The sequence below is a fragment of the Trachurus trachurus genome (assembly GCF_905171665.1).
Source record: "Trachurus trachurus genome assembly, chromosome: 17".
Lineage (NCBI taxonomy): Eukaryota > Metazoa > Chordata > Actinopteri > Carangiformes > Carangidae > Trachurus > Trachurus trachurus.
The window spans coordinates 1839607-1867358 of NC_139900.1; the positions used below are offsets into that span (position 1 = coordinate 1839607).

General features: G+C 43.3%; 1 protein-coding gene across 4 annotated transcripts; it reads left to right on the top strand.

The window, feature by feature from the left end:
- Window positions 1-686: 686 nt before the first annotated feature.
- ubtfl (upstream binding transcription factor, like) lies at window positions 687-27694 on the top strand. 4 transcript variants are annotated; one of them, XM_083991635.1, is made up of 20 exons: window positions 687-829; window positions 5938-6035; window positions 6637-6812; window positions 7612-7695; window positions 8464-8619; window positions 9102-9166; window positions 10323-10443; window positions 12052-12162; window positions 17450-17577; window positions 18517-18658; window positions 19194-19235; window positions 19323-19436; window positions 20180-20332; window positions 20885-21013; window positions 21642-21727; window positions 22726-22915; window positions 23899-23946; window positions 25503-25640; window positions 26532-26645; window positions 27219-27694. In XM_083991635.1, the coding sequence occupies exons 2-20, from the start codon at window positions 5975-5977 to the stop codon at window positions 27291-27293; spliced, it is 2133 nt and encodes a 710-aa protein (XP_083847761.1). In that variant the 5' UTR covers window positions 687-829; window positions 5938-5974; the 3' UTR covers window positions 27294-27694. The 4 variants fall into 4 exon arrangements, with proteins under 4 accessions (XP_083847761.1, XP_083847762.1, XP_083847763.1 ...); XM_083991636.1 differs by having other exon boundaries at window positions 26535-26645; XM_083991637.1 differs by having other exon boundaries at window positions 20885-20995.
- The last annotated feature ends 58 nt before the right edge of the window (window positions 27695-27752 follow it).

Genomic DNA, 27752 nt, shown 5'->3' on the forward strand with positions numbered 1-27752 from the left:
ATAGACACTTTGCACAGAGGACAGGTGTATGGATAGGTTTGATGTATGGATTGATCGGCTGTGTGTGTGTGTGGGAGGGGACCGGGGGACCGGGGGGTCGGTGAGCTCCCAGCCGGAGGAAGGTGTGTGCTCAGCGGGCAGGATGCCATGTGGATGCCGCTGCTCTCCTCCAGGAACCAGGGGACTGAAGAGCCGCTGAAGAGCCGCTGATGAGCCGCTGAAGAGCCGCTGATGAGCCGCTGATGAGCCGCTGAGAAGCCGCTGATGAGGCGCCACAGGCCGGGGAAGCAGCGCGGAGCAGCGGCCGGAGGACCAGGACTCTTCCCCCCCTCTCTCCTCCCTCTCTCCGCCCGCTCTCCGCACCGAACCTCCGGCCAAAGTCCTGTCGGCGGCTGGCCTAACCTAACCCGGGTCCACATCTGGACCAGGACCAGGACCAAGACCGGGACCAGGACAAGTGGTTCTGGTCTGAAGGCAGGATGCACTGAGGTGAACTGGGACTAAAAGACTCATTAAGAATAAGAAGAATTCAGTTAATTATTATTATTATTAGTGTAAATCAGGCAGTTTTCTGCGGCTGTGGCTGGTGTCTTAGCCGCTGTCTCTAGTTTCATCCTCCGCCTTTGTCCTCATGTTTTCCCCCGGAGTTCCTCCCCCTGCGGCGCTGGGCGGAGTTTCATACCGGACTAGACGCTCCTTTTGTCGGATTCGTTTCGACCTGACTCCCCGGGGTTTACGGCTCAAAAAAACACACTTTGAAAGTCCAGAAATCCTCCGGACCACCACGGTGCTGTGCGGAACCAACCCGGGTTTCTGTCGGACTCAAAAGGTGAGCGTGAAGTCGTGATTTTAGAGCAGATTTCTGCGGTTTTCTGCTCGTTTGTCCCCGAGTCTCCAGAACCTTCATGGCGGCTTCGCAGTGGAGGCTTCTGGGGCAGCGGCGCCGCATCCAGCCCGCTCTGCGACCCAAACCCCCGGCCTGGACCCCCGCCGCTGCACCGCTCGGTACCGGACCAACACGTCGTCGTTTTACCGTCGTTATTTTTATTTTTTATTTTATTTTTTTTTACAACCGATGTCGACACATTTTATCATTTTAACGGTTTTTTCCTCAAAATAATGAGATAATCCGCTGCACGTGTCGCTCGGAGCTTTATAAAGGTCTTTATTTTAAACATCTACATTTATTCGTGTTTTTATTTTCCAGGTTTATTTGGTGGATTTTTTCGTATTTAACCCAAAAGGTGAACGTTAGCTCCTCGTCTTTAGCTCTCGTCGTGCCAGCGGAAGCTACGTGGTGACTCCTGCCGGAGGACGGAGGGCTCCTCTCGGCCTCAGCGCGGCCTCGGACAGGGCCGTAGCTAGGAATTCTGGGCCCCCTTAAAGAATACTAAAGTGGGCCCCTCCCCCTAACTTTCCCTTTTTTTTCCTTCTTAGACTACATATGTATTATCGTTTTTTATTTAGCCTTCTTTGTTTTGATGCTAATGCAGCATTACACTGCAAAAACTCAAGTATCTTAGCAAGAATATTTGTCTTATTTCTAGTCAAAATGTCATTTCTAGTCAAAACAAATCTCATTCTACTTAAAATAAGACTCATCATATTAAAAGTAGCTTGTTTTTAGACACTTTTTACTTCTTTCAAGCAGATTTTCACTTGGAATAAGAAGAAAAAATCTAGATAGAGGTAAAGATAGTTGAGCAAGTTTTTCTTCCTTATTACAAGCACAAAAAACTTACTTTCACTGGCAGATTTTTCTATTTATTGTGAATTTAAGTGAAAATGATCTAAAAACAAGTTCATTTTTAGGTAATGAGTCTTATTTTAAGTGGAAAGAGATTAGTTTTGACTAGAAATGAGACATTTGGACAAGAAATAAGACAAATATTCTTGGAAAGATGTAGAGTTTTTACAGTGTACTATGAGTATTAGTCAGGGTCTTACGCAGAATAAATCAGTCATACAAAGATTAGACTACTGGGGTTTTTTATGGGCCCCACTGGGCGCTGGGCCCCTAGAATTATCATCACCTTTCTCCCCTATACAACGGCCCTGCCTCAGCCCGGCCTCTCACCGCTGGCCCGGGCCCGTGAGGCGTTCAGGTGCCTCGGAACCAGAACTGTGTCGAGTCGACGGACCGAAGTTAATTTACCCAGAGTTGAGCGTTGTAATAAGGAAGAAAAAGTTGCTCCACCATCAGATTTTTTCTACTTATTTCAAGTGAAAATCAGCTTGAAAGAAGTAAAAAGTGTCTAAAAACAAGCTGCTTTTAATATGATGAGTCTTATTTTAAGTAGAATGAGATTTGTTTTGACTAGAAATAACATTTTGACTAGAAATAAGACAAATATTCTTGCTAAGATACTTGAGTTTTTGCAGTGTAATGCTGCATTAGCATCAAAACAAAGAAGGCTAAATAAAAAACGATACATACATACGTAGTCTAAGAAAAAAAAAGGAAAAGTTAGAGGAAGTATTCTTTAAGGGGGCCCAGAATTCATAGCAACGGTCCTGGCTGCAGCTGCCAGTTCAGCCAGGCTGAGGGTTTATTTACTACAGACATAAAGTCTGGTTTTAGCTCGGTGTTCATATAGTTTCTTTATAAACCCACAGGTTTGTACTCGGACTGTTTAAAGGGATAGTTCACCCAAAATTGAAATTTGACTCATTATCTACTCTCCCCCTCATGTGGACTAAGGACTGGGAGAAGTTTCAGAGTCCTCCGTGGCTTCTCTGAGTTACAGGGGGTCTCTGTGTAGCAGTGCATGTCCATATGACGGTTGCAAATGGATACCAACTGTCTTCGTAACAAAAAGACACACCAAAAAACATCCAGATACCTCCATGCTGCTCGTCTGTAATGTCTTGTATTGAAGCCCCGAAATGTGACATTGTCCCGAAAAAAATTAAATAAGTCTATATTTCAAGCTTGTTTTGTAGCGGAAGCTTCTCGAAGCTCCTCTTCCCGGTTCGTCAAATTTGGACGAACTACGCCGAGACCCCCTGTAACTCAGAGAAGCCACGGAGGACTCTGAAACTTCTCCCAGCCCTTAGTCCACATGAGGGGGAGGAGATCATGAGTGAAACTTCAATTTTGGGTGAACTATCCCTTTAAACTCTGCTCCGAGCTCCGGCACCAACACATGTCACAGTGCCCACAAACAGAGCCCTGTCTGCGGGTTGACCTTGTCAGTGGCTCGCTGTGACCAGCAGTGATGGGAATAACGGCCACTAATAATAATATCAAAATAACTAATAAAGACAAAACGATATTTATCTAAATGGACCCAGTAACAAGTGGTAACTTAACCAGATACAAACTCCTCCTTGTTGCTTTTTTAAAGTAACTTTTGTTGTTGACCCTTCATTATTCTTCATTAGTTATCAACTGTTAGGCTACTGTCTTTGAGAAATGAGAAATGATTACCGGTAGTTCTTTATTTGAAAAGACCCCCCCCCCCCCCCCCCCCCCCCCCCCTTCAGAAGCCCTGCCCCCAGTATAAATAAATGGTAATAAATGTGTTGCTATGGCAACGACTCAGTTGTTGGAAAAAACATTTTATTAATCAACAAACAGAAAAACAGAGTTACGTTATAAACTACAGTGGGAGGTTTAGATTGTTTTTGGTACATTACAGTGACACAGGAGTTTTACAGTTACAGTTAACATGAAGCTAATATGGAGCTGAAGGTATCATGACGCTAATATGAAGCTAACATGAGGCTAATATGAAGCTTTTTTCTTTTTTTCTCCCCTTTTTTTTCCAATAAATCTTCATTGACAGAAATATAATCAATACAAGGCAGTTATTATTAATGTACCTTCAAAAAAACAATTGAACAACAGCCAGGGGATAGGCTATTAAATAAATACAGAGAATAAAGAGCACAAATCATACGTTTTCATAGCTTTCTCTAATATGAAGCTAACACGGAGCTAATATGAAGGTATCAATCATAGTGCGAATTACAGGGGGGTTTGACCATCCCAATTACGACTTCGACCCCCCTAAAAGAGGTACAAATAACAGATAGGGGGGGTTGAAACATTTATCTTTCTTATTGGTAATCATAAATACTACAATAAACAGTATTTACCATAGTCATGCCAGGAAGATGCTTGTAGTAACATTCCAGACCCCCCTATAGTGGACTAAACCATTTCATTGCCTGAGAACTGCGTGTCACTGACTGGCTCACATCCAAGTCGGAGCAAAAAAAAAAAAAGACTTCACGCCACCTCATGGAGCGCTATAAATTAGTGTAAGTAGCTACCAAGCTATTTAATACACTTACTAACTAACTTTCAGACTTTCTGAATTATATTGTGTCTGTATGCCTCTTACCTTTAGTTTATTGTTGTTGCTAGGAACACCTGGCCTTTACCTGCTCGTCCTTCTCTGGCGTCTTCATGTTGGTTTTCATATCGCTGCTTCCTCTGACTCTTTAACGTCACTATTCCTCACCGTCCGTTTGATTTTTCCTATGATAAATGGGTCCATGTTGTGCCCTGTGCAGTCACTCTGGTTAGCGAAGCTATCGTAGCCTGCTAGCTGCACTGTGCTAGGTTGTAAACAAAGCCGCATGCTGCGTTGCCAGGTTTGACATTTCCCCCCTTTTGGAAACAACATAATTGAAGTGAATGAGTTCAGTTCAGTTCAATTTTATTTATATAGCACGTTTAAAAACAACCATTGTTGACCAAAGTGCTGTAGAAGTCATATCAGACACATTATATCAAACACATTCAGCACAAATAGACAGTTGCACAGTATACATAGTAAACATAGAGTTGAGTTGAAGGATTTTAATGTGGATGTTAGCCTGTTTGTAGTGCAGTGTTGGGCTATTTGTGTAGCCTATATGTAGCACAAAAAAAATTCATTTTAAAGGTGTACAGAAAAGAAAATTGAATTTGAGCCCACTCTGGGTCATAAAATTAATGTAATAACTCATCTATCAGACGTTGTAGGCCAAACTTTGTGCAAAATTCTATTTTTGAGTAAATCCGGGATGAAAGTGTGTTTTTTTTCCCGCATTGGATAATGTAGGCGCACGGATTATACGTCAACCTGTACACGATTCACCAGCCACTGATATTGGATCTGTAATCTGTCAATCAAACGTCTGACACACGCACGCACACACACACACACACACACACACACACACACACACGGAGCATATAATATGACGCTAACATGAAGCAAATATGAAGCTAACATGGAGCTAATATGAGGCTAACATGGAGCTAATATGAGGCTAACATGAAGCTAATATGAAGGTATCATGACACTAATATGAAGCTAACATGGAGCTAATATGAAGGTATCATGACGCTAATATGAAGCTAACATGGAGCTAATATGAAGGTATCATGACGCTAATATCAAGCTAACATGGAGCTAATATGAAGCTAACATGGAGCTAATATGAAGGTATCATGACGCTAATATGAAGCTAACATGGAGCTAATATGAAGCTAACATGGAGCTAATATGACGCTAACATGAAGCAAATATGAAACTAACATGGAGCTAACATGAAGGTATCATGACGCTAATACGAAGCTAACATGAAGGTATCATGACGCTAATATGAAGCTAACATGGAGCTAATATGACCCTAACATGAAGCAAATATGAAGCTAACATGGAGCTAATATGACCCTAACATGAAGCAAATATGAAGCTAACATGAAGGTATCATGACGCTAATATGAAGCTAACATGAAGGTATCATGACGCTAATATGAAGCTAACATGGAGCTAACCTCACCTATTTTCCACTTCGGTGACCAGGATAGATCACGTACTCATCACTAACGACTGTAGACGACATGATACACACAACATACAACATTGAATTAACTGTGTGTGTGTGTGTGTGTGTGTGTGTGTGTGTGTGTGTGTGTGTGTGTGTGTGTGTCTCCAGAGGAGGGCAGGGCGGAGTCTTCTCCGTCAGGTTCTGCATGATGAACGGCAGCAGCAGCGTCTCCACAGCTCAGAGCTCGAGGGGCAAGGGTGAACCAGGTAACACACTGCCTTCATCATCATCATCATCATCATCATCATCACCATGACATCATCATCACAGGCTGCTCCAGCTCTGCTGTCGAAGGGACAGATACAGGAAATCTTTCCTGCCACCTGCCATCACACTGTATAATAACAACTGAAAAACTCTGCTCATAACTTACAGTCACTACGCACTTTATTTTCTACACCCAGTTACACACATCGCACATGTTCTACTTTGCACTAAAATCAACGCTGACAATTTGTTGTTGTTTATACTTTTGTACATCACATTTTATTTTATTTGCTATTGCTATTTTATCATGTATAGTTTGTTCTTTATATTCTTATACTAGATGTTGTTATCGTCACTGTGTGTCTGTGTAATGCTGCTGCTGCACTGTCATTTCCCAGCTTGGGATCAATAAAGTCTATCTATCTATCTATCTATCTATCTATCTATCTATCTATCTATCTATCTATCTATCTATCTATCTATCTATCTATCTATCTATCTATCTAATGACGCCTGTGTGTGTGTGTGTGTGTGTGTGTGTGTGTGTGTGTGTGTGTGTGTGTGTGTGTGTGTGTGTGTGTGTGTGTGTGTGTGTGTCAGATGACTGGACTAAGGAGGACTGTCTGACTCTGCTGGAGAGGATTCGCAGTCTGCTCCCGGACCTAGACGGCATGAAGTATAAAACCACCGAGTCGCACTTCGACTGGGAGAAGGTCTGCTTCGGAAGCTTCACCGGAGACATGTGTCGCCAGAAGTGGCAGAAAGTCTCAACAGAGGTACCTGAGTCACACCTGGTCCTTACACCTGTCTACACCTGGTCCCTATGGTCCTTACACCCAGGGCCGTTGCTATGAATTCTGGGCCCCCTTAAAGAATACTAAAGTGGGCCCCTCCCCCTAACTTTTCCTTTTTTTTTCTTAGACTACGTATGTATTATCGTTTTTTATTTATCCTTCTTTGTTTTGATGCTAATGCAGCATTACACTGCAAAAACTCACGTATCTTAGCAAGAATATTTGTCTTATTTCTAGTCAAAATGTCATTTCTAGTCAAAACAAATCTCATTCTACTTAAAATAAGACTCATCATATTAAAAGTAGCTTGTTTTTAGACACTTTTTACTTCTTTCAAGCTGATTTTCACTTGGAATAAGTAGAAAAATCTGATAGTGGAGCAAGTTTTTTTTCCTTATTACAAGCACAAAAAACTTACTTTCACTGGCAGATTTTTCTATTTATTGTGAATTTAAGTGAAAATGATCTAAAAACAAGTTAATTTTTAGGTGATGAGTCTTATTTTAAGTGGAAAGAGATTAGTTTTGACTAGAAATGAGACATTTGGACAAGAAATAAGACAAATATTCTTGGAAAGATGTAGAGTTTTTACAGTGTACTATGAGTATTAGTCAGGGTCTAAGCAGAATAAATCAGTCATACAAAGATTAGACTACTGGGTTTTTTTATGGGCCCCACTGGGCGCTGGGCCCCTAGAGTTATCATCACCTTTCTCCCCTATACAACGGCCCTGTCTACACCTGGTCCCATGTAAACCAGACTCACCCTGTTTGTGCTGCAGGTGCGTAAGTACCGGACGATGACGGAACTGATCGTGGATGCCATCGAGTTTGTGAAGAACCCGTACAAAGGAAAGAAACTGAAGGTGAGTCCGGACCAGACTCTGATCCTGGATCTTAAAGGGATAGTTCACTCAAAATTGAAAAAGTTCCCTCATTATCTCCTCCCCCTCATGTGGATTAAGGGCTGGGAGAAGTTTCAGAGTCCTCCGTGGCTTCTCTGAGTTACAGGGGGTCTCGGCGTAGCAGTGCATGTCCATATGACGGTTGCGATCCCTCATCAAACTCATCAAATACAAAATCCCAAAACTCCAAAACGCTTTCGTGGACAAGTTGTGAGCTGCACATTCACCACGCTATGAGATAATAACACAACGTTACCACACAGAGTTGTTTTAGAGGGAAATACAGAGACTGTTGATGAAAAACTGTCCCTGAAGGCAACGTGCATCAGCGGTTTTGCATGAATTTCCCTCTAAAACAACTCTGTGTGGTAACGTTGTGTTATTATCTCATAGCGTGGTGAATGTGCAGCTCACAACTTGTCCACCAGAGCGTTGTGGAGTTGTTGGATTGTGTATTTGATGAGTTTGATGAGGGAAACCAAGAAATCCCATAATGAGCCTCCGTAGCGTAGCTCTGAGCAGCTCACGGCTCTGCTCCGCCGTTCTAAAAACAGCTTGCACCGACAATTAAAGGTAACGAACCTACTGCTATGACTATAGGGATTATGGTGATGGGACAATTTGACTAAATGTTGAACTATCCCTTTAATGAAGTGAACACACACTCATCACGTGACCCCGTTGACCCCGTTGACCTCGCTGACCTCTCTCTCTCTCTCTCCCATTCAGACTCACCCAGACTTCCCTAAGAAACCTCTGACGCCGTACTTCCGCTTCTTCATGGAGAAACGAGCCAAATACGCCAAAATCCACCCGGAGATGAGCAACCTGGACCTGACCAAGATCCTGTCCAAGAAGTACAAGGAGCTGCCCGACAAGAAGAAGGTGAAGCCCGAGCTTTTTAACAACTTTATTGACAACAAGAGTATACACAGGACTGAATACAGTTAGATGAAATAAGTGTATACAACATTAATACACAACCAAACCATCATAAACACCCCAGGGGTTGACAGCAAGACAGAAAAAACATAAAGTTAAATAAATATTTAGTAAAGCTGACAGAGATCAGACGTTTTAACAGCTTTTTATTCTCACTATCACAGAGGGAGGAGATATATTATATTGACCAACATGCAGACAGTTCCAAGAAGTTTGGCTTCTTACCAGAACATTTAGACTCATGTATATACAATTTGGATAAAATAATTAACAAATGAATCATATAAAACTGAGAATTTAGTTTTTTTTATCATATTCAGTGAAGCCAAACAAAACATTTTTCCAGCATAAATGAAACTGGGGATAAATATGATCAGTGATAAAGCGTGCTGGTCTTAATGTTCTTCTTCTTTATTCTCCCGCAGCAAAAATACATCACAGAGTTCCAACGAGAGAAGGAGGAGTTTGAGAAGAACATGGCTCGATTCAAGTCAGTTCCCTTCATCTGTCTTCACCTTCCTTCCTGACTTACTGCTGCTGCTTTAGAGCAGCTTGTAACTGCATTTGTACTTTACTTGAGTATTAGATTTCTTTGGTACTTCTTACTCTTACTTGAATACATTTCCAAGACGAATATTTTTACTTTTACTCAAGTTAATTCCTAGGAAGGCTGAAAAGTACTGGTTACTTTCAGGTCTTTTTCTAAACTCCTATTGCACTGCAAAAACTCAAAATCTTTCCAAGAATATTTGTCTTATTTCTTGTCAAAATGTCTCATTTCTAGTCAAAACTAATCTCTTTCCACTTAAAATAAGACTCATCACCTAAAAATGAACTTGTTTTTAGATCATTTTCACTTGTTTCAAACTAATTTTGAGTTTTTTGTGCTTGTAATAATTAAAAAGAGTTAAAAGCTCCTTACATTCATTTACAAACAATTAGAGTCATTCATTGATGTGAAGAATAAGACATTTACTCTGACTCTTACTTTGACTTAAAGGGACAACGAGGAGTTTTGTTAAAGCGAAGTGTTTCCACACTACATTTATGAGCCTCCGCACCGTGAAATTCTTTGACCGGTGCAAGACAGACTCATGTTTTCATTCATCAAGAATTAAAGTCAGAGGTTGGAAGACGATCACATACCGTCGTAGTTCCCACCATAAACGGAGATTCGGCGGCGTTATTCTCATGACTCGCCACGAAACCTAAAGTAAAGAAACGCTGGTCGGCTCGCCCAGCATTTCCACCACCACTAATAATAACAAAATAACCATAGAGACAAAACCATAGATTTATCTAAAATGGACCATTAACAAGTGGTAACGGAGATTCATCCACATTAATATGAGACTTTTTATAACCAGATAGAAACTCCTGGTTGTCCCTTTAAAGTACATTTAAAAGCAAGTACTTTTTTACTCTTACTGCAGTAACATGTCGACTGAGCTACTTTTACTTGTAACGGAGTAAATTTTGACCAGTAGTATTTGTACTCTTTCTACTCTGTCCATCTGTGCTGCAGTCTGATCTGTTTCCTTGTTAGTCTGATCATATAAAACGATAAAAGGCCAAAGTAAATGACTCCTCTGACGGTGTGAAAGAGGAAGTGTAGCATCATGGTGGCTAACGCTAGCTGTCTGCAGGGAGGACCACCCCGAGCTCATCGAGGAGAGGAAGAAGTCCGACCTGCCGGAGAAACCCAAGACCCCCCAACAGCTGTGGTACAACCACGAGAAGAAGACCTACATGAAGCTGCACCCGGACGTACGTACGCTCACCCGACCTCACCCCTTTTTATTTTATTTTATTTAATTTTTTTATTTAAAGCAGATATCAGTGGAATGTTTTTGTTAATATAAGTCCTAAATAGTCCTATTTTCCGTCAGCAATCACTTACATGAAGTATTTCAGCCTAAACACGAGTCTCTCCGTCACTCTGCTCTGCTGTAACCCGAGGAGAAAATTTTCCTTGTGGGATACAAGTGTTATCCAATGAGGAGAGAGAACGGCATGAAGGGCTGTGTGTGCAGCCAAGGGATGCGCGTGAATGTGGTGACGTAGCACGAGGACCAATTGATGCCTGACAAGGGCGGGGGCTGCTAACTCATGGTGCGTTCAAAGAAACTCGTACTTTGTGTTTTTCCTTCCTGTGAAGTCATACCAGTTCGATCTGGTACGAGTTCACGGGTCGGAAGTTACGAGTGGCCGTTATAGGGAACTTTCACAGACAACAGGATGGTAAAAACACGAGCTACGGGTTACCTGGAACGCTACCAAGTCGTAGTTGTGACTTGAAGCTGTAACTTACGGTTTCAAAAGCCTGCCTTGAACGCAGCATTAGCCGAAACGGCCGTGAAGCTGATATCTGCTTTAAGGAGGACAGTGCACATTAATGAACATAATAAAAGGTAAAGGTAAAATTCGTGGGGCAGATACTCTCTCTATTTTCAAAAATCGACTTAAAACATTCCTTTTTAATAGAGCATATAATTAGGGATCTGACTATGGTATCTTTTCTTTTTCTTTTTTTTTTTTCCTCAAATTGATTTGTTTTTAACTTGGCCTAATTTTATTCGTATGATTGTTTTAGTTTTATCACTGCTACTGTTTTATTGTCACTGTATTTTTACTGCCTGATTGTTGATTAATATTGTTTTTAATTGTTTGATGATTTGTTTAAAGCACCTTGAGATGCATTTTATGTATGAAAGGTGCTATATAAATAAAATTATTATTATTATTATTATTATTAAAGGTGCAAGTTTTAGCTAACGGCTAGTTTCCGACAAAAACTAGCAAAAACTCAAAATCTTTCCAAGAATATTTGTCTTATTTCTTGTAAAAATGTCTCATTACTTTTCAGATAATTTCCATTTGTTTCAAACTAATTTTCACTTGAAATAAATAGAAAAATCTGCCAGTGAAAGTAAGTTTTTTGTGCTTGTAATAAGGAAGAAAAACTTGCTCCACTATCAGATTTTTCTACTTATTCCAAGTGAAAATCTGCTTGAAAGAAGTAAAAAGTGTCTAAAAACAAGCTGCTTTTAATATGATGAGTCTTATTTTAAGTATAATGAGATTGTTTTGACTAGAAATTAGACATTTTGACTAGAAATAAGACAAATATTCTTGGAAAGATTTTGAGTTTTTGCAGTGTAGTCCTCCTGGAAAGGTGTTAAAAGCCATTAAAATGAACAACAAGGACATAACATCATTCATAAAACAGGAAAAACACACATGCATCCAACAGAAACCAACAGACATAAAAACTACAAAGAAAGACAATTAACATGACACTATTATAAATCAAAAACAGGAGCTGGTTGCTATGGAAACCTGAGTGAGCCTGAGTCTGGTCTGTGTTTGTTTCAGGTGAGCCAGAAGGAGCTGAAGGAGGCGCTGAGGAGGCAGTGGTCCCAGCTGTCGGACAAGAGGAGACTCAAGTGGATCAGCAAGGCCCTGGAGCTGCAGAAGGACTACGAGGTACCAGACTCACTGAACCTGGGTCCATGGTTGTGTCCGAAACCATGGATACAACCATGGTAACGGCCGGTGTAGCATAGACCTACGGGTGTATAGGTACCAACATAAAAAGAGGAGTAAAGCAATATATTAATAATAATAATAATAATACATTTTATTTGGGGGCGCCTTTCAAGGCACTCAAGGTCACCTTACAAAGCAGAGAAAAATAACAATAACAACAAGAAGTAAATACTAAATCACTAAAAAACAAACAACTCTGCGATCTTCAAAAATGAAAGATGCAGGGGGGGGGGGGGGCAACGAGAGTTTAGAGGGAGTAGGCCTGTTTAAAAAGGTGGGTTTTCAGGTGGGATTTGAATGTGGAGAATGAGTCAATGTTCCTGATGCTGGGGGGGAGGGGGTTCCAGAGACGGGGGGCAGAGCGGCTGAAGGCTCTGGCCCCCATGGTGGTCAGACGGGCAGGAGGCACAGTGAGGCTGATGGATGAGGCAGATCTGAGTGTCCGGGAAGGGGTGTTGATGTGGAGGAGGTCGGAGAGGTATGGGGGAGAGAGGTTATGGATGGCCTTGAAGGTGTGGAGCAGAATTTTGAAGTTGATGCGGGATTGGACCGGAAGCCAGTGAAGCTGTTGCAGAACAGGTGTGATGTGATTGATGGATGGGATCCTGGTGATGATGCGGGCAGCAGAGTTCTGAACCAGTTGGAGTTTGTGGGTGAACTTGTGGGGGAGACCGAAGAGAAGGGAGTTACAATAGTCCAGGCGGGATGTGACCAGGGTGTGGACCAGGATGGCAGTGGAGTTGGGAGTGAGGGATGGACGGAGACGGTTGATGTTGCGTAGATGGAAATAGGCTGACCGGGTAATGTTATTGATGTGGGTTTGGAATGAGAGAGTACTGTCAAGGACGACACCCAGACTCTTAACCTGGAGGGAGGGGCAGACAGAGGAGTTATCGATGGGGACAGTGAAACTTGGAGTGTTAGTGAGAGTGGATTTAGAGCCAATGAGGAGAACCTCGGTTTTATCGCTGTTGAGTTTCAGGAAATTGGAAGAGAACCAGGTTTTGATTTCTTGTAAACAGTCACAGAGGGAGGAGGGCGGGAAGGTGGAGGTGGGTTTAGAAGAAAGGTAGAGCTGGGTGTCGTCCGCATAGCAGTGGAAATGGATACTGAATTTACGGAAGATCTGACCAAGGGGGAGGAGATAGATGATGAAGAGGATGGGGCCAAGTACAGAGCCTTGGGGAACACCAGAGGAGACGGGTGATGGTTGGGATGTGAAGGTTTTCAACTGAATGAACTGTGTGCGGCCAGAGAGATACGATTTGAACCAGTCCAGGGGTGTGTCGGAGATGCCAATAGATGCTAATCTGTCAAGGAGGGTGGTGTGGGAGATGGTGTCGAAGGCCGCACTCAGATCGAGGAGGATGAGGATGGATAATAGTCCGGAGTCAGCTGCCATCAGGAGGTCATTTGTGATTTTGAGGAGGGCTGTTTCTGTGCTGTGACGTGGGCGAAATCCAGACTGGAACTGTTCGTAGAGGTTATTGTTATGGAGATGTGCGTGTACCTGAGAAGCCACTGCTTTTTCCAGAATCTTGGAGAGAAATGGTAGATTAGAGATTGGCCGGAGGTTATTGAAGTCACTCGGGTCTGAACCAGGTTTCTTGAGTATGGGTGTAACGGCAGCAGATTTAAGAGTGGATGGTACAGAACCAGAGGTGAGGGAGGAGTGGATGATGGCAGTTATCAGGGGTAACAAGGAGGGGAGACAGGCAGTGACGAGGGAGGTCGGCAGGGGGTCAAGTTGACAGGTAGATGTTTTAGATTTCTGGATGAGGTCCGAGATGTCAGCAGCAGAGGGCAGTTGGAAGCTGGAGAGTACTTGAGAGAAGGGGGGGTGGAAGACCGGAGGGGATGGAGTGCAGGGGTTTGGAGCGGTCAGTTGCTGGTGAATCCTGTGTATTTTTTCGTTGAAGAATGACATTAGGGAATTGCAGTGGTCTGAGGAGTAAAAATGTGGAGGAAGTGAGGTCGGAGGGCGTAATGTGTTGTTGAGCACTGAGAACAGGGCTCGAGTATTCCCAACACCAGCACTGATTAGACCTGCATAATACTGGGATTTAGCTGAGGAGAGGGTGTCTTTGTAAAGGAGGATGTGTGTGTGATACATTTGTTTGTGAACAGAGAGTCCGGTTTTTTTGAAGAGCCGCTCTAGTTGACGTCCCTTGGCTTTGAGTTGACGTAGATGGGGAGTGAACCAGGGAGCAGAGTTGGTGAATGACACAGTCCGAGTTTTAACAGGAGCAAGTGAATTCAGCAGGGAATGGAGGCCATCGTTGTAGTGAGTAACCAATTCATCAGGAGTGGATGAGTAACTGAAATTGGGGAGACTGTTAATGCCTGAGATGAGAGCTGCTGAGTTAATATTTTTGATGTTACGGAAAGAAATGAGCCGTGACTGCTTAACTTTGGAAAGTGTTAAGCGGGCAGTGAATGATATTAACATGTGATCAGAGATGGGAAGGTCATCAGCAGAACAGTTAGAAGGAGTGATACCAGAGCAGCAAACAAGATCTAAAATATGGCCTTTAGAGTGAGTAGGGAAATCAATATACTGTTTTAAATCAAAACTATCCAGGCAGGATGTAAAGTCCTTGGAGAGGGCCTGATTGAAATTGTCCATATGGATATTAAAATCACCAAGCAGAATTATATTGGAGGAGAGTGAGGTGAGGTGGGTGAGGAAAGCAGAAAAGTCATTAATGAAATCCTTATTTGGCTTAGGTGGACGATAGACAGTGACTAAGACAGTTGGAGTGGGACCATTCAGTTGAAGAGCCATGGATTCAAAAGATGAATATGCTGTCACAGTGACAGGCGAGACCTTCCAGGTCTCGCGATAGATTATCGCGAGACCTCCACCTCTTCCGGTGAGACGGGGATGACAGGTGTAAACAAACCCAGGTGGTATAGCTTCATTGAGCTGGGAAAAGTCATTAGGTTGTTGCCACGTCTCAGTTAGACATAAAAAGTCATACTTGCGGTCGTGGAGGAGGTCCTGCAGCAGATGTCCTTTGCTTGTCAGGGAACGGATGTTAAGTAATCCTATTTTGACGTCGCTACGTTCGTTGGTAGAGCTAACGTTAGCCGCCGCTCTGGGTAGGCGAGCTAACACACTGCGGTCCACTTTGCGGCCGGAGTTTCTCGGTCGATGACGGGTCGTGGACCAGATGGAGTTTATGGCAGTGGAGTCATCGATGTGGAAGCTTCGTCGGGAGCCACGGTGGGTGTATTTCCGATATGGTGGGGGAGCGATGTCCGGGCAGAAGCGCTGCATCGGTGGAGGATCAGGTGGATGGAACCGAAGCTGGAGGAGCTCAGCAGCGGTGTATTGGAGTAAGGCTGACGATGGATTTAATATGATGGACAAGACAGCCCAGAGGAGCACAAACCTCACAGTCAGGTAGATCCACATGATGAGCGAGGGAAAAGCACCGGGAGACAGGAGTAGGAGGAGTGGGAGCACCACAGGCAGGTAAAAAACGTCCAAAGAAAACACACACGGTATTAACAGCCAGATCGTTGCAGTGAGGACGAAAAAGGGGTGCAGTCTAAATAACAGTTAAAATCACAAGCAATTAAAATCACGAAAGAGCCGGAGAGCAGCGGCAGCTAAACGCGCCAGCGTTCACTCAGCCCAGTGGTAATAAGTGGTAATATAAGAATCAAATATGTTAAATCAAATCCACATAGTTTGAAACAACTTTCAAAACACACACAGCCACTCACAACTAATTTAAGCATAAAGTCAGCTAGCTTAATGCTAACGTATAATGTAAAACCTCATAGACTGGCTAACAGAAATTAGCCTTGCTATCCAGAGCCTGTGGTCAGTTTATAACGCTTGTTAGGAAATTTGCTCCGACATTTGTTGTGGGTGTCTGTGGAAGCCGCAACACATTTATTTGGTAGCTACACCGGTCACTACTGCATTTATTTGGTAGCTACACCGGTCACTACTTGCATTTATTTGGTAGCTACACCGGTCACTACTGCATTTATTTGGTAGCTACACCGGTCACTACTGCATTTATTTGGTAGCTACACTGGTCACTACTTGCATTTATTTGGTAGCTACACCGGTCACTACTGCATTTATTTGGTAGCTACACCGGTCACTACTTGCATTTATTTGGTAGCTACACCGGTCACTACTGCATTTATTTGGTAGCTAGCTACACTGGTCACTACTTGCATTTATTTGGTAGCTACACCGGTCACTACTTGCATTTATTTGGTAGCTACACCGGTCACTACTTGCATTTATTTGGTAGCTAGCTACACCGGTCACTACTTCATTTATTTGGTAGCTACACCGGTCACTACTTGCATTTATTTGGTAGCTACACCGGTCACGACTTCATTTATTTGGTAGCTACACCGGTCACTACTTGCATTTATTTGGTAGCTACACCGGTCACTACTTGCATTTATTTGGTAGCTACACCGGTCACTACTGCATTTATTTGGTAGCTACACCAGTCACTACTACATTTATTTGGTAGCTACACCGGTCACTACTGCATTTATTTGGTAGCTACACCAGTCACTACTACATTTATTTGGTAGCTACACCGGTCACTAGTGCATTTATTTGGTAGCTACACCGGTCACTACTACATTTATTTGGTAGCTACACCGGTCACTACTGCATTTATTTGGTAGCTACACCGGTCACTACCTCATTTATTTGGTAGCTACACCGGTCACTACTGCATTTATTTGGTAGCTACACCGGTCACTACTTCATTTATTTGGTAGCTACACCGGTCACTACTGCATTTATTTGGTAGCTACACCGGTCACTACTGCATTTATTTGGTAGCTACACCGGTCACTACTTCATTTATTTGGTAGCTACACCGGTCACTACTTCATTTATTTGGTAGCTACACCGGTCACTACTGCATTTATTTGGTAGCTACACCGGTCACTACTTCATTTATTTGGTAGCTACACCGGTCACTACTGCATTTATTTGGTAGCTACACCGATCACTACTGCATTTATTTGGTAGCTACACCGGTCACTACTTCATTTATTTGGTAGCTACACCGGTCACTACTGCATTTATTTGGTAGCTACACCGGTCGCTCTGGGCCGCTGTGGTAACAGCCATCCGTGACCGCAATGCATGATGGGATATCTTGCTCCAGTTAGTGACCATCGGATGTTCACTACATTTCGCGGTGGTGAATTCTGTGTGTGTGTATGTGTGTAGGACAGCATGAGGGTGTATCACGAGGCTCATCCAGATGCGAACTCAGACGAACACGTCCGGTCCGTCCTCACCAAAGCTGAGCGACAGCTGAAGGACAAGTTTGACGGACGGCCGACTAAACCCCCACCGTGAGTCCACAACTGATGATAACGATGCTAACAGAGGAGCTAACAGACACACAGAGGAGCTAACAGACACACAGAGGCTAACAGATGAGCTAACAGACACACAGAGGCTAACAGACAGGCTAACAGGCACACAGAGGCTAATAGAGAGGCTAACAGACACACAGAGGCTAACAGACAGGCTAATAGACACATATAAGCTAACAGAGAGGAGCTAACTGACACACAGAGGCTAAAAGAGAGGAGCTAACAGACACACAGAGGCTAACAGAGAGGAGCTAATGGACACACAGAGGCTAACAGACACACAGAGGCTAACAGAGAGGAGCTAACAGACACACAGAGGCTAACAGAGAGGAGCTAACAGACACACAGAGGCTAACAGAGAGGAGCTAACAGACACACAGAGGCTAACAGAGAGGAGCTAACAGACACACAGAGGCTAACAGACAGGCTAATAGACACAGAGAGGAGCTAACAGACACACAGAGGCTAACAGAGAGGAGCTAACAGACACACAGAGGCTAACAGAGAGGAGCTAATAGACACACAGAGGCTAACAGAGAGGAGCTAACGGACACACAGAGGCTAACAGAGAGGAGCTAACAGACACACAGAGGCTAACAGAGAGGAGCTAATAGACACACAGAGGCTAACAGAGAGGAGCTAACAGACACACAGAGGCTAACAGAGAGGAGCTAACAGACACACAGAAGCTAACAGAGAGGAGCTAACAGACACACAGAGGAGCTAATAGACACACAGAGGCTAACAGAGAGGAGCTAACAGACAGGCAAACAGACACACAGAAGCTAACAGAGAGGAGCTAACAGAGAGGAGCTAACAGACACACAGAGGTTAACAGACACACAGAGGAGCTAACAGACACACAGAAGCTAACAGAGAGGAGCTAACAGAGGAGCTAACAGCTGTGTGTTACAGGAACGGCTACTCTCTGTACTGTGCTGAGCTGATGGTCAACATGAAGGACGTCCCGAGCACCGAGCGCATGGTGCTGTGCAGCAAGCAGTGGAAGATGATGACGCAGAAGGAGAAGGACATGTTTCAGAAACGCTGTGAGCAGGTGAGTGTTAGTTAGTTAGCGTGATGAAGAACACGCTAACAGGCAGCATGAAGTTTTTTTTTTTTTTTTTTTTTTTTTTTTTTAATCAACAGCTTTATTTAAAAGAAGTTGACAGGTACAAATAGTATACAGGGAACAGTAGCCTATACAATGAAAACACAAAGAACATGTGCCAGGGGTGATGTTCATTATACAACAAGGTTATACATATTACAAGGGTCTATGGTTTTAAAAGCCTTTTCATTTGCTGATTTGGTGATTAGCTTAAAATAATTAGTTCCATTTCTTTTTGAAAAACATAAAAGCAAGGGGTTTTCTTAGAAAATTTACTTTTATGAATATGACATTTTGCAAAAAATAAAAACAGATTTACTAAAAAGTAACATTTTCCTTCTTTCTTGGGATAATTATGGAAACCAAAAACAACATTTTCCCAAAGATGGATGCAAATTACAGAAAGAGCAGTTAATATTAAGCATGAAGTCATACCTGTCTCACCTGTCTCACCTGTCTGTCTGTCTGTCTGTCTGAGCAGAGGAAGAAGCAGTATGACATCGACCTGCAGAGGTTCCTGGAGGTACCACACTCACACTCTCACACACACACACACACACATACTCTGGGGTCAAAGGTCACAGAGTGAATAAGTGATGTCATTCTACAGAGTCTTCCAGATGAGGAACGAGACCGAGTCATGTCTGAGGAAAAGATGGGCGGAGTTAGACAGGGAGGGGGCGTGGCCGCCAGCCCACACAGAGCCAAGTCTCCATCTGTTAAGGTCTGAAACTCCCGTCACTTTAAAGGGATAGTGTCATTTTTTAAAAGTGTGGTGGTATGATCTCCAAATAGCCCCTAAGTACTTTAATTGCAGTAGAAGACTCTCTGCACTCCTCCTGTTAGCAACGCCAGCCCATAATAGCCCTGCCCAGAGATTTACAACATACAGTGTTGTGAACAGACCCAAAGAAACGGCCTATTTTCACGGCCTAAAAGAGGTTTTACCTGAAAAAAAATACACAGTTCCATTGTTCACTATAATATAATTTTTTCCAGCCCTTCAAAGTGCAGGAAAAACACAGTTTTTATTTGGACCTAACCAACTCACGTATCCCTCCGCCCAGGGTTAGCGCCCGCCGATCAGCAGTTGGTTAGGTCCAAATAAAAACTGTGTTTTTCCTGCACTTTGAAGGGCTGGAAAAAATTATATTATAGCGAACAATGGAACTGTGTATTTTTTTTCAGGTAAAACCTCTTTTAGGCCGTGAAAATAGGCCGTTTCTTTGGGTCTGTTCACAACACTGTATGTTGTAAATCTCTGGGCAGGGCTATTATGGGCTGGCGTTGCTAACGGGAGGAGTGCAGAGAGTCTTCTACTGCAATTAAAGTACTTAGGGGCTATTTGGAGATCATACAACCACACTTTAGAAAAATGCTACTATCCCTTTAAGTTTAACGTTTCTGACATCCCGTGTCACTGTGAGCTCACCTGGGGGGGCGGGGTTTACCTGGTTTACACCTCAGGAGCGGTGTCGGGAGGCGGAGGCAGAGGCGTGGCCCGCTGCCGGAGGGGCCAAAGACAGAGGGAAGAAAACAGCGAAGCTTCCAGAGACGCCAAAAACCGCCGAGGAGATGTGGCAGCACAGCGTGATCGGAGACTACCTGGCTAAGTACAGGGTGAGTGTTCAGCCGGTAGTCAGTCAGGTATTCAGCGGGTAGTCAGTCAGGTGTTCAGTCAGGTATTCAGCTGATGTTCAGTCAAGTTTTCAGCGGGTGTTCACAGGGATGCAAACAGCGCTCCGAAAAGCACAACTCGCTTTTCTGTGGCCAATTAGATGACTTTTGTGAATCGTGCAGATCTGAAGAGTTTTTTTTTTGGAGGGGAGGTGGGGGGGTGTTCAGCAGATGTTCAGCAGGTGTTCAGCTAGTGTTCAGCAGGTATTCAGCAGGTGTTCAGCTAGTGTTCAGCTAGTGTTCAGCAGGTATTCAGCAGGTATTCAGCAGGTTTTCAGCAGGTTTTCAGCTAGTGTTCAGCAGGTATTCAGCAGGTGTTCAGCTAGTGTTCAGCTAGTGTTCAGCAGGTGTTCAGCAGATGTTCAGCAGGTGTTCAGCAGATATTCAGCAGGTGTTCAGCTAGTGTTCAGCTAGTGTTCAGCAGGTATTCAGCAGGTATTCAGCAGGTGTTCAGCAGGTGTTCAGCTAGTGTTCAGCAGCTGTTCTCCTCCACAGAGCGACCGCAGGAAGGCTCAGGCGGCCATGGAGGCAGCCTGGAAGTCCATGGAGAAGAAGGAAAAGATTCCTTGGATCAAGAAGGCGGCGGAGGACCAGAAGCGTTACGAGGTTCAGTACAGACCTGTGGTCAGTGAGCCACGCCCCCTCCCACTCTGACCACGCCCCCATGTGCCCCCACCCTCCATGGACCAGAGCGCCATCTTTATGCAAATGAGAATGACTGATGCATCCTGGGTAATTTAGGGGCAGCGCCCGGCATCCCTCCATTGAAAAGTTCAGCCTAACTGGCTTGACAAACTAACTAACAAAAAGTTGTCTATTAACAGGCTGTTTACAGACAACACTGAGCCAAAACCTCCCGGTGATTCCACCAAATACGTGTAGATGTCTGGCTCAGACATTTCTGGCCACTGTGTGGAGTCATTGATCACTGTGGGAGGCTAAAGGAGCATACCGCTAGATTCATTCATTGTAATTTTTCAAGATAGCGTGAGCGGTGGGTTTCAAAGAGGGTGTCAAAATAATTATGAGACATAGTGCTACAAAAGAAACACAAAATAAAACATTCAAATTGATTGTTAGTTAGTCTACGCTCCATCAAAACACAAAAAGCCACTGAGTGCAATGTAAAAATGCCGGGTGCTGCCCCTAAATTACCCAGGATGCATCAGTCATTCTCATTTGCATAAAAATGCCGCTCTGGTCCATGTTGTGGCTGTGTGTGTGTGTTGTACTGACTGTCGCTGTCCTGCAGAGGGAGCTGTTGGAGATGAGAGCTCCGCCCACAGCGCCGCCTCAGAGGAAACCCAAGTTTGAAGGAGAACCAAAGAAACCTCCAGTGTGAGTGGGACACAGATGTTTTTCCAGCTGCAGACAGACAGCTGCTCATCAGTAGAGCGCTGGAATAAGAGAGTAACGACATCATCGGTCCAGTGGCAGCGCCTCCTGGTGGAGGAATATGGGTTTTGCAAAAGAACTGACATCTCTGCATTGTTGGTGAATGAGCAGTGTGGTGTTTTCAATAATTTAAGGACATTTATAGATCACCCACGTTAATAGCATCATTGAGGATCCTTTACAGATAAACATTAACACATAGGAGAGTAAAAAAAAAAAAAAATAGTTATCTACATTAAAGCAGAAGTAAGGTGAATATGTGTGTTAATCTAAGTCTTAAATAGTTGTATCTTCCGACAGCAATCACTTCTATAGAGTGTTTGGTCTGAAACACGGGTCTGTCAGTCACTCTGCTCTGCTCTGAGCCCAGGAGAAAACTTTCCTTGTATCCTACAACCTTTATCCAATGAGGAGAGAGAACGGCATAAAGGGGCAGTCCTCTCTGTGTGTGCAGCCAAGGGATGCGCGTGAATGTGGTGACGTAGGGACGAGGACCAATAGATCCATGACGAGGGCGGGGGCTGCTAACTCCATCTGCTGACAGGAAGTTAGACAAAACCACCGGATCGCTCACTGCTCCTTTAATGTTTCAATCTACATTTTGTAATAAACAAATTATAAGTATAATCTGATATGACCAAGACACCTAAAAACAAAAACACGGCCGTTTTCATCAATTTACCAGCAAGTGGGCAACACACATACATTGGAGTGAATGGGTTTTCTGGGCGCTTTTGCAATACCCATATCCTGCCACTAGGGGGCAAAACCCTTAAACCCTTAAACCCTTAAACCCTTACCACGGGAGTCAGTGGAGGGGTCCTTACTCTCTTATTCCCGTGCTCTACTCATCACCGTCATCTACTCCATTCATTCATTCATTCACCACGCGTCACCGTCACATTAAGCCCCGCCCCCCTCCCCTCTGTGTGGTCCAATAGGAGCGGCTACCAGATGTTCTCCCAGGAGCTGCTGACCAATGGGGAGCTGAACCACTTCAGCCTGAAGGAGCGCATGGTGGAGATCGGCAAGAGGTGGCACAAGCTGAGCCAGACCCAGAAGGACAAGTACAAGAAGATGGTGGAGGAGCAGCAGACGGAGTACAAGGCCGAGCTGGAGGCCTGGATCAAGGTGAGGAGCTGCTGCCATGGCAACAACATCCACAGTTAAAGGACAGTTCCAGCTAAATCCAACCTGGGCTCTAGTTTCTAATATGTGACCTGATAACATCAAAATGAGTCACAGTGACCCCAAATTTCAAAGTTGAGATTTTGGTATCAATGGAAAAAATATGAAAATAAGCTTTAAAATGATACCCTAGTCAAAGTCAAAGTCAGAGTCCTACATTTGATGGTTTTCGAGATGTGGCCATTTGAATTACGATCTCCTACTCTCTTATTCCGTTCTAAAACCTGAGAAAATTGCATTTACCAGTTTTTGCCAGTGACTCTGGCGTCTGTTCCTGTACCACATGCAGGGCCGTTGCTATGAATTCTGGGCCCCCTTAAAGAATACTAAAGTGGGCCCCTCCCCCTAACTTTTCCTCTTTTTTTCTTAGACTACGTATGTATTATGGTTTTTTATTTAGCCTTCTTTGTTTTGATGCTAATGCAGCATTACACTGCAAAAACTCAAGTATCTTAGCAAGAATATTTGTCTTATTTCTAGTCAAAACAAATCTCATTCTACTTAAAATAAGACTCATCATATTAAAAGTAGCTTGTTTTTAGACACTTTTTACTTCTTTCAGGCAGATTTTCACTTGGAATAAGTAGAAAAATCTGATAGTGGAGCAAGTGTTTCTTCCTTATTACAAGCACAAAAAACTTACTTTCACTGGCAGATTTTTCTATTTATTGTGAATTTAAGTGAAAATGATCTAAAAACAAGTTAATTTTTAGGTGATGAGTCTTATTTTAAGTGGAAAGAGATTAGTTTTGACTAGAAATGAGACATTTGGACAAGAAACAAATATCCCCTATACAACGGCCCTGGGTGGTGACATCACCTGTTTATATGTCATCTGTCTGTTTATACATGATGATGATGATGATGATGATGATGATGATGATGATGATGATGATGTCGTCGCCTTCCTCCCTCTCCTCTCCCAGTCTCTGTCTCCTCAGGATCGAGCCGTCTACAAAGAGTTCTCCACCACAGTAAGTTTCCTCCAGCTAACAGCTAAATGCTAAGCTAACTGAGCTAATGGAGCTAATGTGGCTAACACTGTGGTGAATATACAGTAAGTAACCTAGCTTAGCTAACTGGCTAAGTCAGTGAATGTAATGTTGAGCCGGTAGCAGTTTAGCTTAATGCTAAGCTATTAGCGTATTAGCAGGACACAAGCTAACATAACATTAGCAGGGTCTTAGCAGCACTTGGATTAGCATCATAGTGTCATCATCGTCGTCTCTGAGATAGTTATTGTTCCACGCAGTTGTATTAAAGGGATAGTTCAACATTTTTGTAAATTTGCCAAATAATATAACGTATAATTATGTAACATTACGACACATGAAGCAAATACTCTGAACTACTTGTGCTTTTGAAATCCCTCCGTCTTAGTCTTTGTGTCATACTGTCATTTTAGTCTATTATTATTCTAATAGTCTAGTGTTAGTTAGTTAGTGGTTTTAATCTCTTTCTAGTGTTGTCATTCTGTTTAACCCAGTCAGTATAATAGTCCAGGCAAAATAGCGTTTTCCGACAGACTAATTGTAACAGAATGTTTTTCACCATACATCATTTCTATGAGGTGTCCAGAACAACATACTAAAAGTCCTAAGAAATCCTAGTTGGAGAAATATGTTTAATTCTCATCATTATTTACTGTATAAAGTCTATGGTGCCGATACAATACACCCCAATGGGGCTATTTTTTCCCTTTACTCCTATCACAATGAAACTTTACACAATGAAAGTAGACATGAAATGTAACATTTTTTGTATTACAAGTTTCTTTTAAAATGAATTTGAATATGCAAATGAGCCTTACACTAATCAAATAAAATACACCCGAATAGGCTTATTTTTTTTCCTTTACTCCTCCTCCTCATTGGCAAATTAAAATTATTTTCAAGAAACTTGTAATACAAAAAATGTTACCTTTCATGTCTACTTTCATTGTGTAAAGTTTCATTGTGGTAGGAGTAAAGGAAAAAAAAAAAGCCTATTCGGGTGTATTTTGGGCATATTCCATTAGTGTAAGGCTCATTTGCATATTCAGATTCATTTTAAAAGAAACTCGTAATACAAAAAATGTTACATTTCATGGATACTTTCATTGTGTAAAGTTTCATTGTGGTAGTAAAGGAAAAAAAATAGCCCCATTGGGGTGTATTGTTGTCGGCACCATAGACTTTATACAGTAAATAATGATGAGAATTAAACATATTTCTCCAACTAGGATTTCTTAGGACTTTTAGTATGTTGTTCTAGACACCTCATAGAAATGATGTATGGTGAAAAACATTCTGTGACAATTAGTTCTATTTTTCGGTCCAAAATGAGCCAGATTACCTGGACTACAACAGAACCACCTGGTCTAGTAGCTACAGACCAAACCACGTGTTTCTTTGAGTCAAACCCTTTCATGGTCATGTTGTTATTATATTACTGTTGCCTTCAAGTAAACATCCGCTCCAGACTGGAAGATTGTGTAGTGTGTCAACTGTTTGTGTGTTTGTTTGTGTGTGTGTGTGTGTGTGTCGATCAGAAACGTCGCAGCACGGCTAAAGCTCGCAGCAGCCCCGGAGCTAAGGTGCGCGTGACGGCGAAGGGGAAGGCGGTAGGTTCCAGAGCCGCGGCACCGGGGGTCGGGGTGGGGAAGAGGGCCATGGCGTACCGAGCCAAGGTAACACACTACACACTACACACTCTAACACACAGCACACACACTCTAACTCACTGACGAGCCGGTGTGGACGAGCTGCTGTGATAGAGAGCCGAAGCGGAAGCAGGAAGTAACGTCAAGTGCAAGTCCATTTAGATAATATGTTACAAAATACCTTTAATCACAAAACATAAAATATATAATGTTTTTACCTTTAAAATATAAGAAAAGGTTGTAAACATGGTCTCAGGGTGGGTTCATGCTATGTAAGTCAATGGGACTCCATTGCGTTGAATGCACCAGGAATTTTCCATATTTGCATACTGTTGCCATATGGCAACAAATGTATTTTAGCATATTACAAAAATACTATTACATCAAAACTGAATTAAATTTAAAAAAATTAAAGTTTACTTTCCCCAGATAGTGATTTCAATTTTTTTTTTGATGAAAATTTTCCAAAATTCTGAATAAAAGACTCTTCGGGAGCCCCACACAATGATGTTTACATGTCAAATGTCCATGAGCAAAAGGGAAACAGGATATTCTGCTCATTTGACCTCATAAATTGGATGTCCTTCAAAGTAAAAGCCCAAACAAAAAAATATCATAGCTTTTTAGAAAAATGAAGATAAAGTAATTGTTGCCATATGGCAACACTATGCAATAGAGGGTTAAACAGGTAGAGGTCATATTTTATTCTCATGGCGCAATTCAAACGGATCACGAAATAAAACTTTGACTCCTGTTCATTTGTATGGAGACTTTTTTTGAATTGAGGTCCCATGGTGACGTTACTTCCTGCTTCCGCTTCGGCTCTCTATTGGTCGGTAGAGGAGGAGGAGGAGGCGTGGGCCCCTCAGCGCGGTCTGACAGGCTGCGCCCCCTCTGACCCTGACTGTTGTCTTCCAGCAGGACATGTCGGACACGGACGAGGACGAGGAGAAGAGCAGCGACTCCGACTCGGACGAGGATGACGAGACGTCAGGAAGCAGCGACAGCGACGAGGACGAGGACGAGGACGAGGTGATGATGAGTTCAGGGACTGTTGGACAAAGTTTATCTGTCAGCTGCTTTTAGGCAAAGAGAAGTGGAAAGAAACGGTTTTATTTTACTTCATTTCATCAGTTTTTTCCAGCCCCTCAAAGTTCAGGAAAAACAGTTTTTATTTGGACCTAACCAACTGCTGATCGGTGGGCGCTAACCCTGGGCGGAGGGATACGTGAGTTGGTTCGGTCCAAATAAAAACTGTGTTTTTCCTGCACTTTGAGGGGCTGGAAAAAATTATATTATAGTGAACAATGGAACTGTGTATTATTTTTCAGGTAAAACCTCTTTTAGGCCGTGAAAATAGGCCGTTTCTTTGGGTCTGTTCACAACACTGTATGTTGTAAATCTCTGGGCAGGGCTATTATGGGCTGGCGTTGCTAACGGGAGGAGTGCAGAGAGTCTTTTACTGCAATTAAAGTACTTAGGGGCTATTTGGAGATCATACAACCCCACTTTAAAAAAATGATACTATCCCTTTAATGAGTCGCCATGGCAACAGTGTGAGTTAATAACTTAACTTTGTCCCGTGGTGGTTTTGGTTTCCCTCAGAACGACGAAGAGGATGACGAGGACGACGAAGACCAGTCGTCCTCCGAGGACTCCAGTGACTCTGACTCGGACTGAGCTCCGCCCCCTTCGCCCTCATTGGAGAGGACCGGCTGTGCAGGCCACGCCTCCTCACATGCCAATCATCCTGGCGGACTAATGAGAAACGGTGACGTCACCCCCCCGGTCAGAGGGGGAGGAGCCTGTTGGAGCATTTTGTTACTTTTTGTTTCTGTTTTTTATTGAGTGTTTGTTGGTTTTTATCTGACGGACGTTTTAACCGGGCAGAAGAGAAGAGGCGGCGCCGGGTTTGTTCCTGTTGAGGCGCCGGTGTGGGTGGGCGGGGCGGAGTTTGTACAGTTTTACAGGCAGAGGCGGGGCGAGGCGAGGGGGGCGGAGCCTATGGTTGTCGTTAGCTACCGCTGATGGGAGGAGTCACAGTGTTCATCCTCCAATCAGCTGCCTGCCTGCCTGACAGAATGATTAACAAATAAATGCACTTTTTTCTCACTTGTGTGTGGCTCATTGTGACCTCAT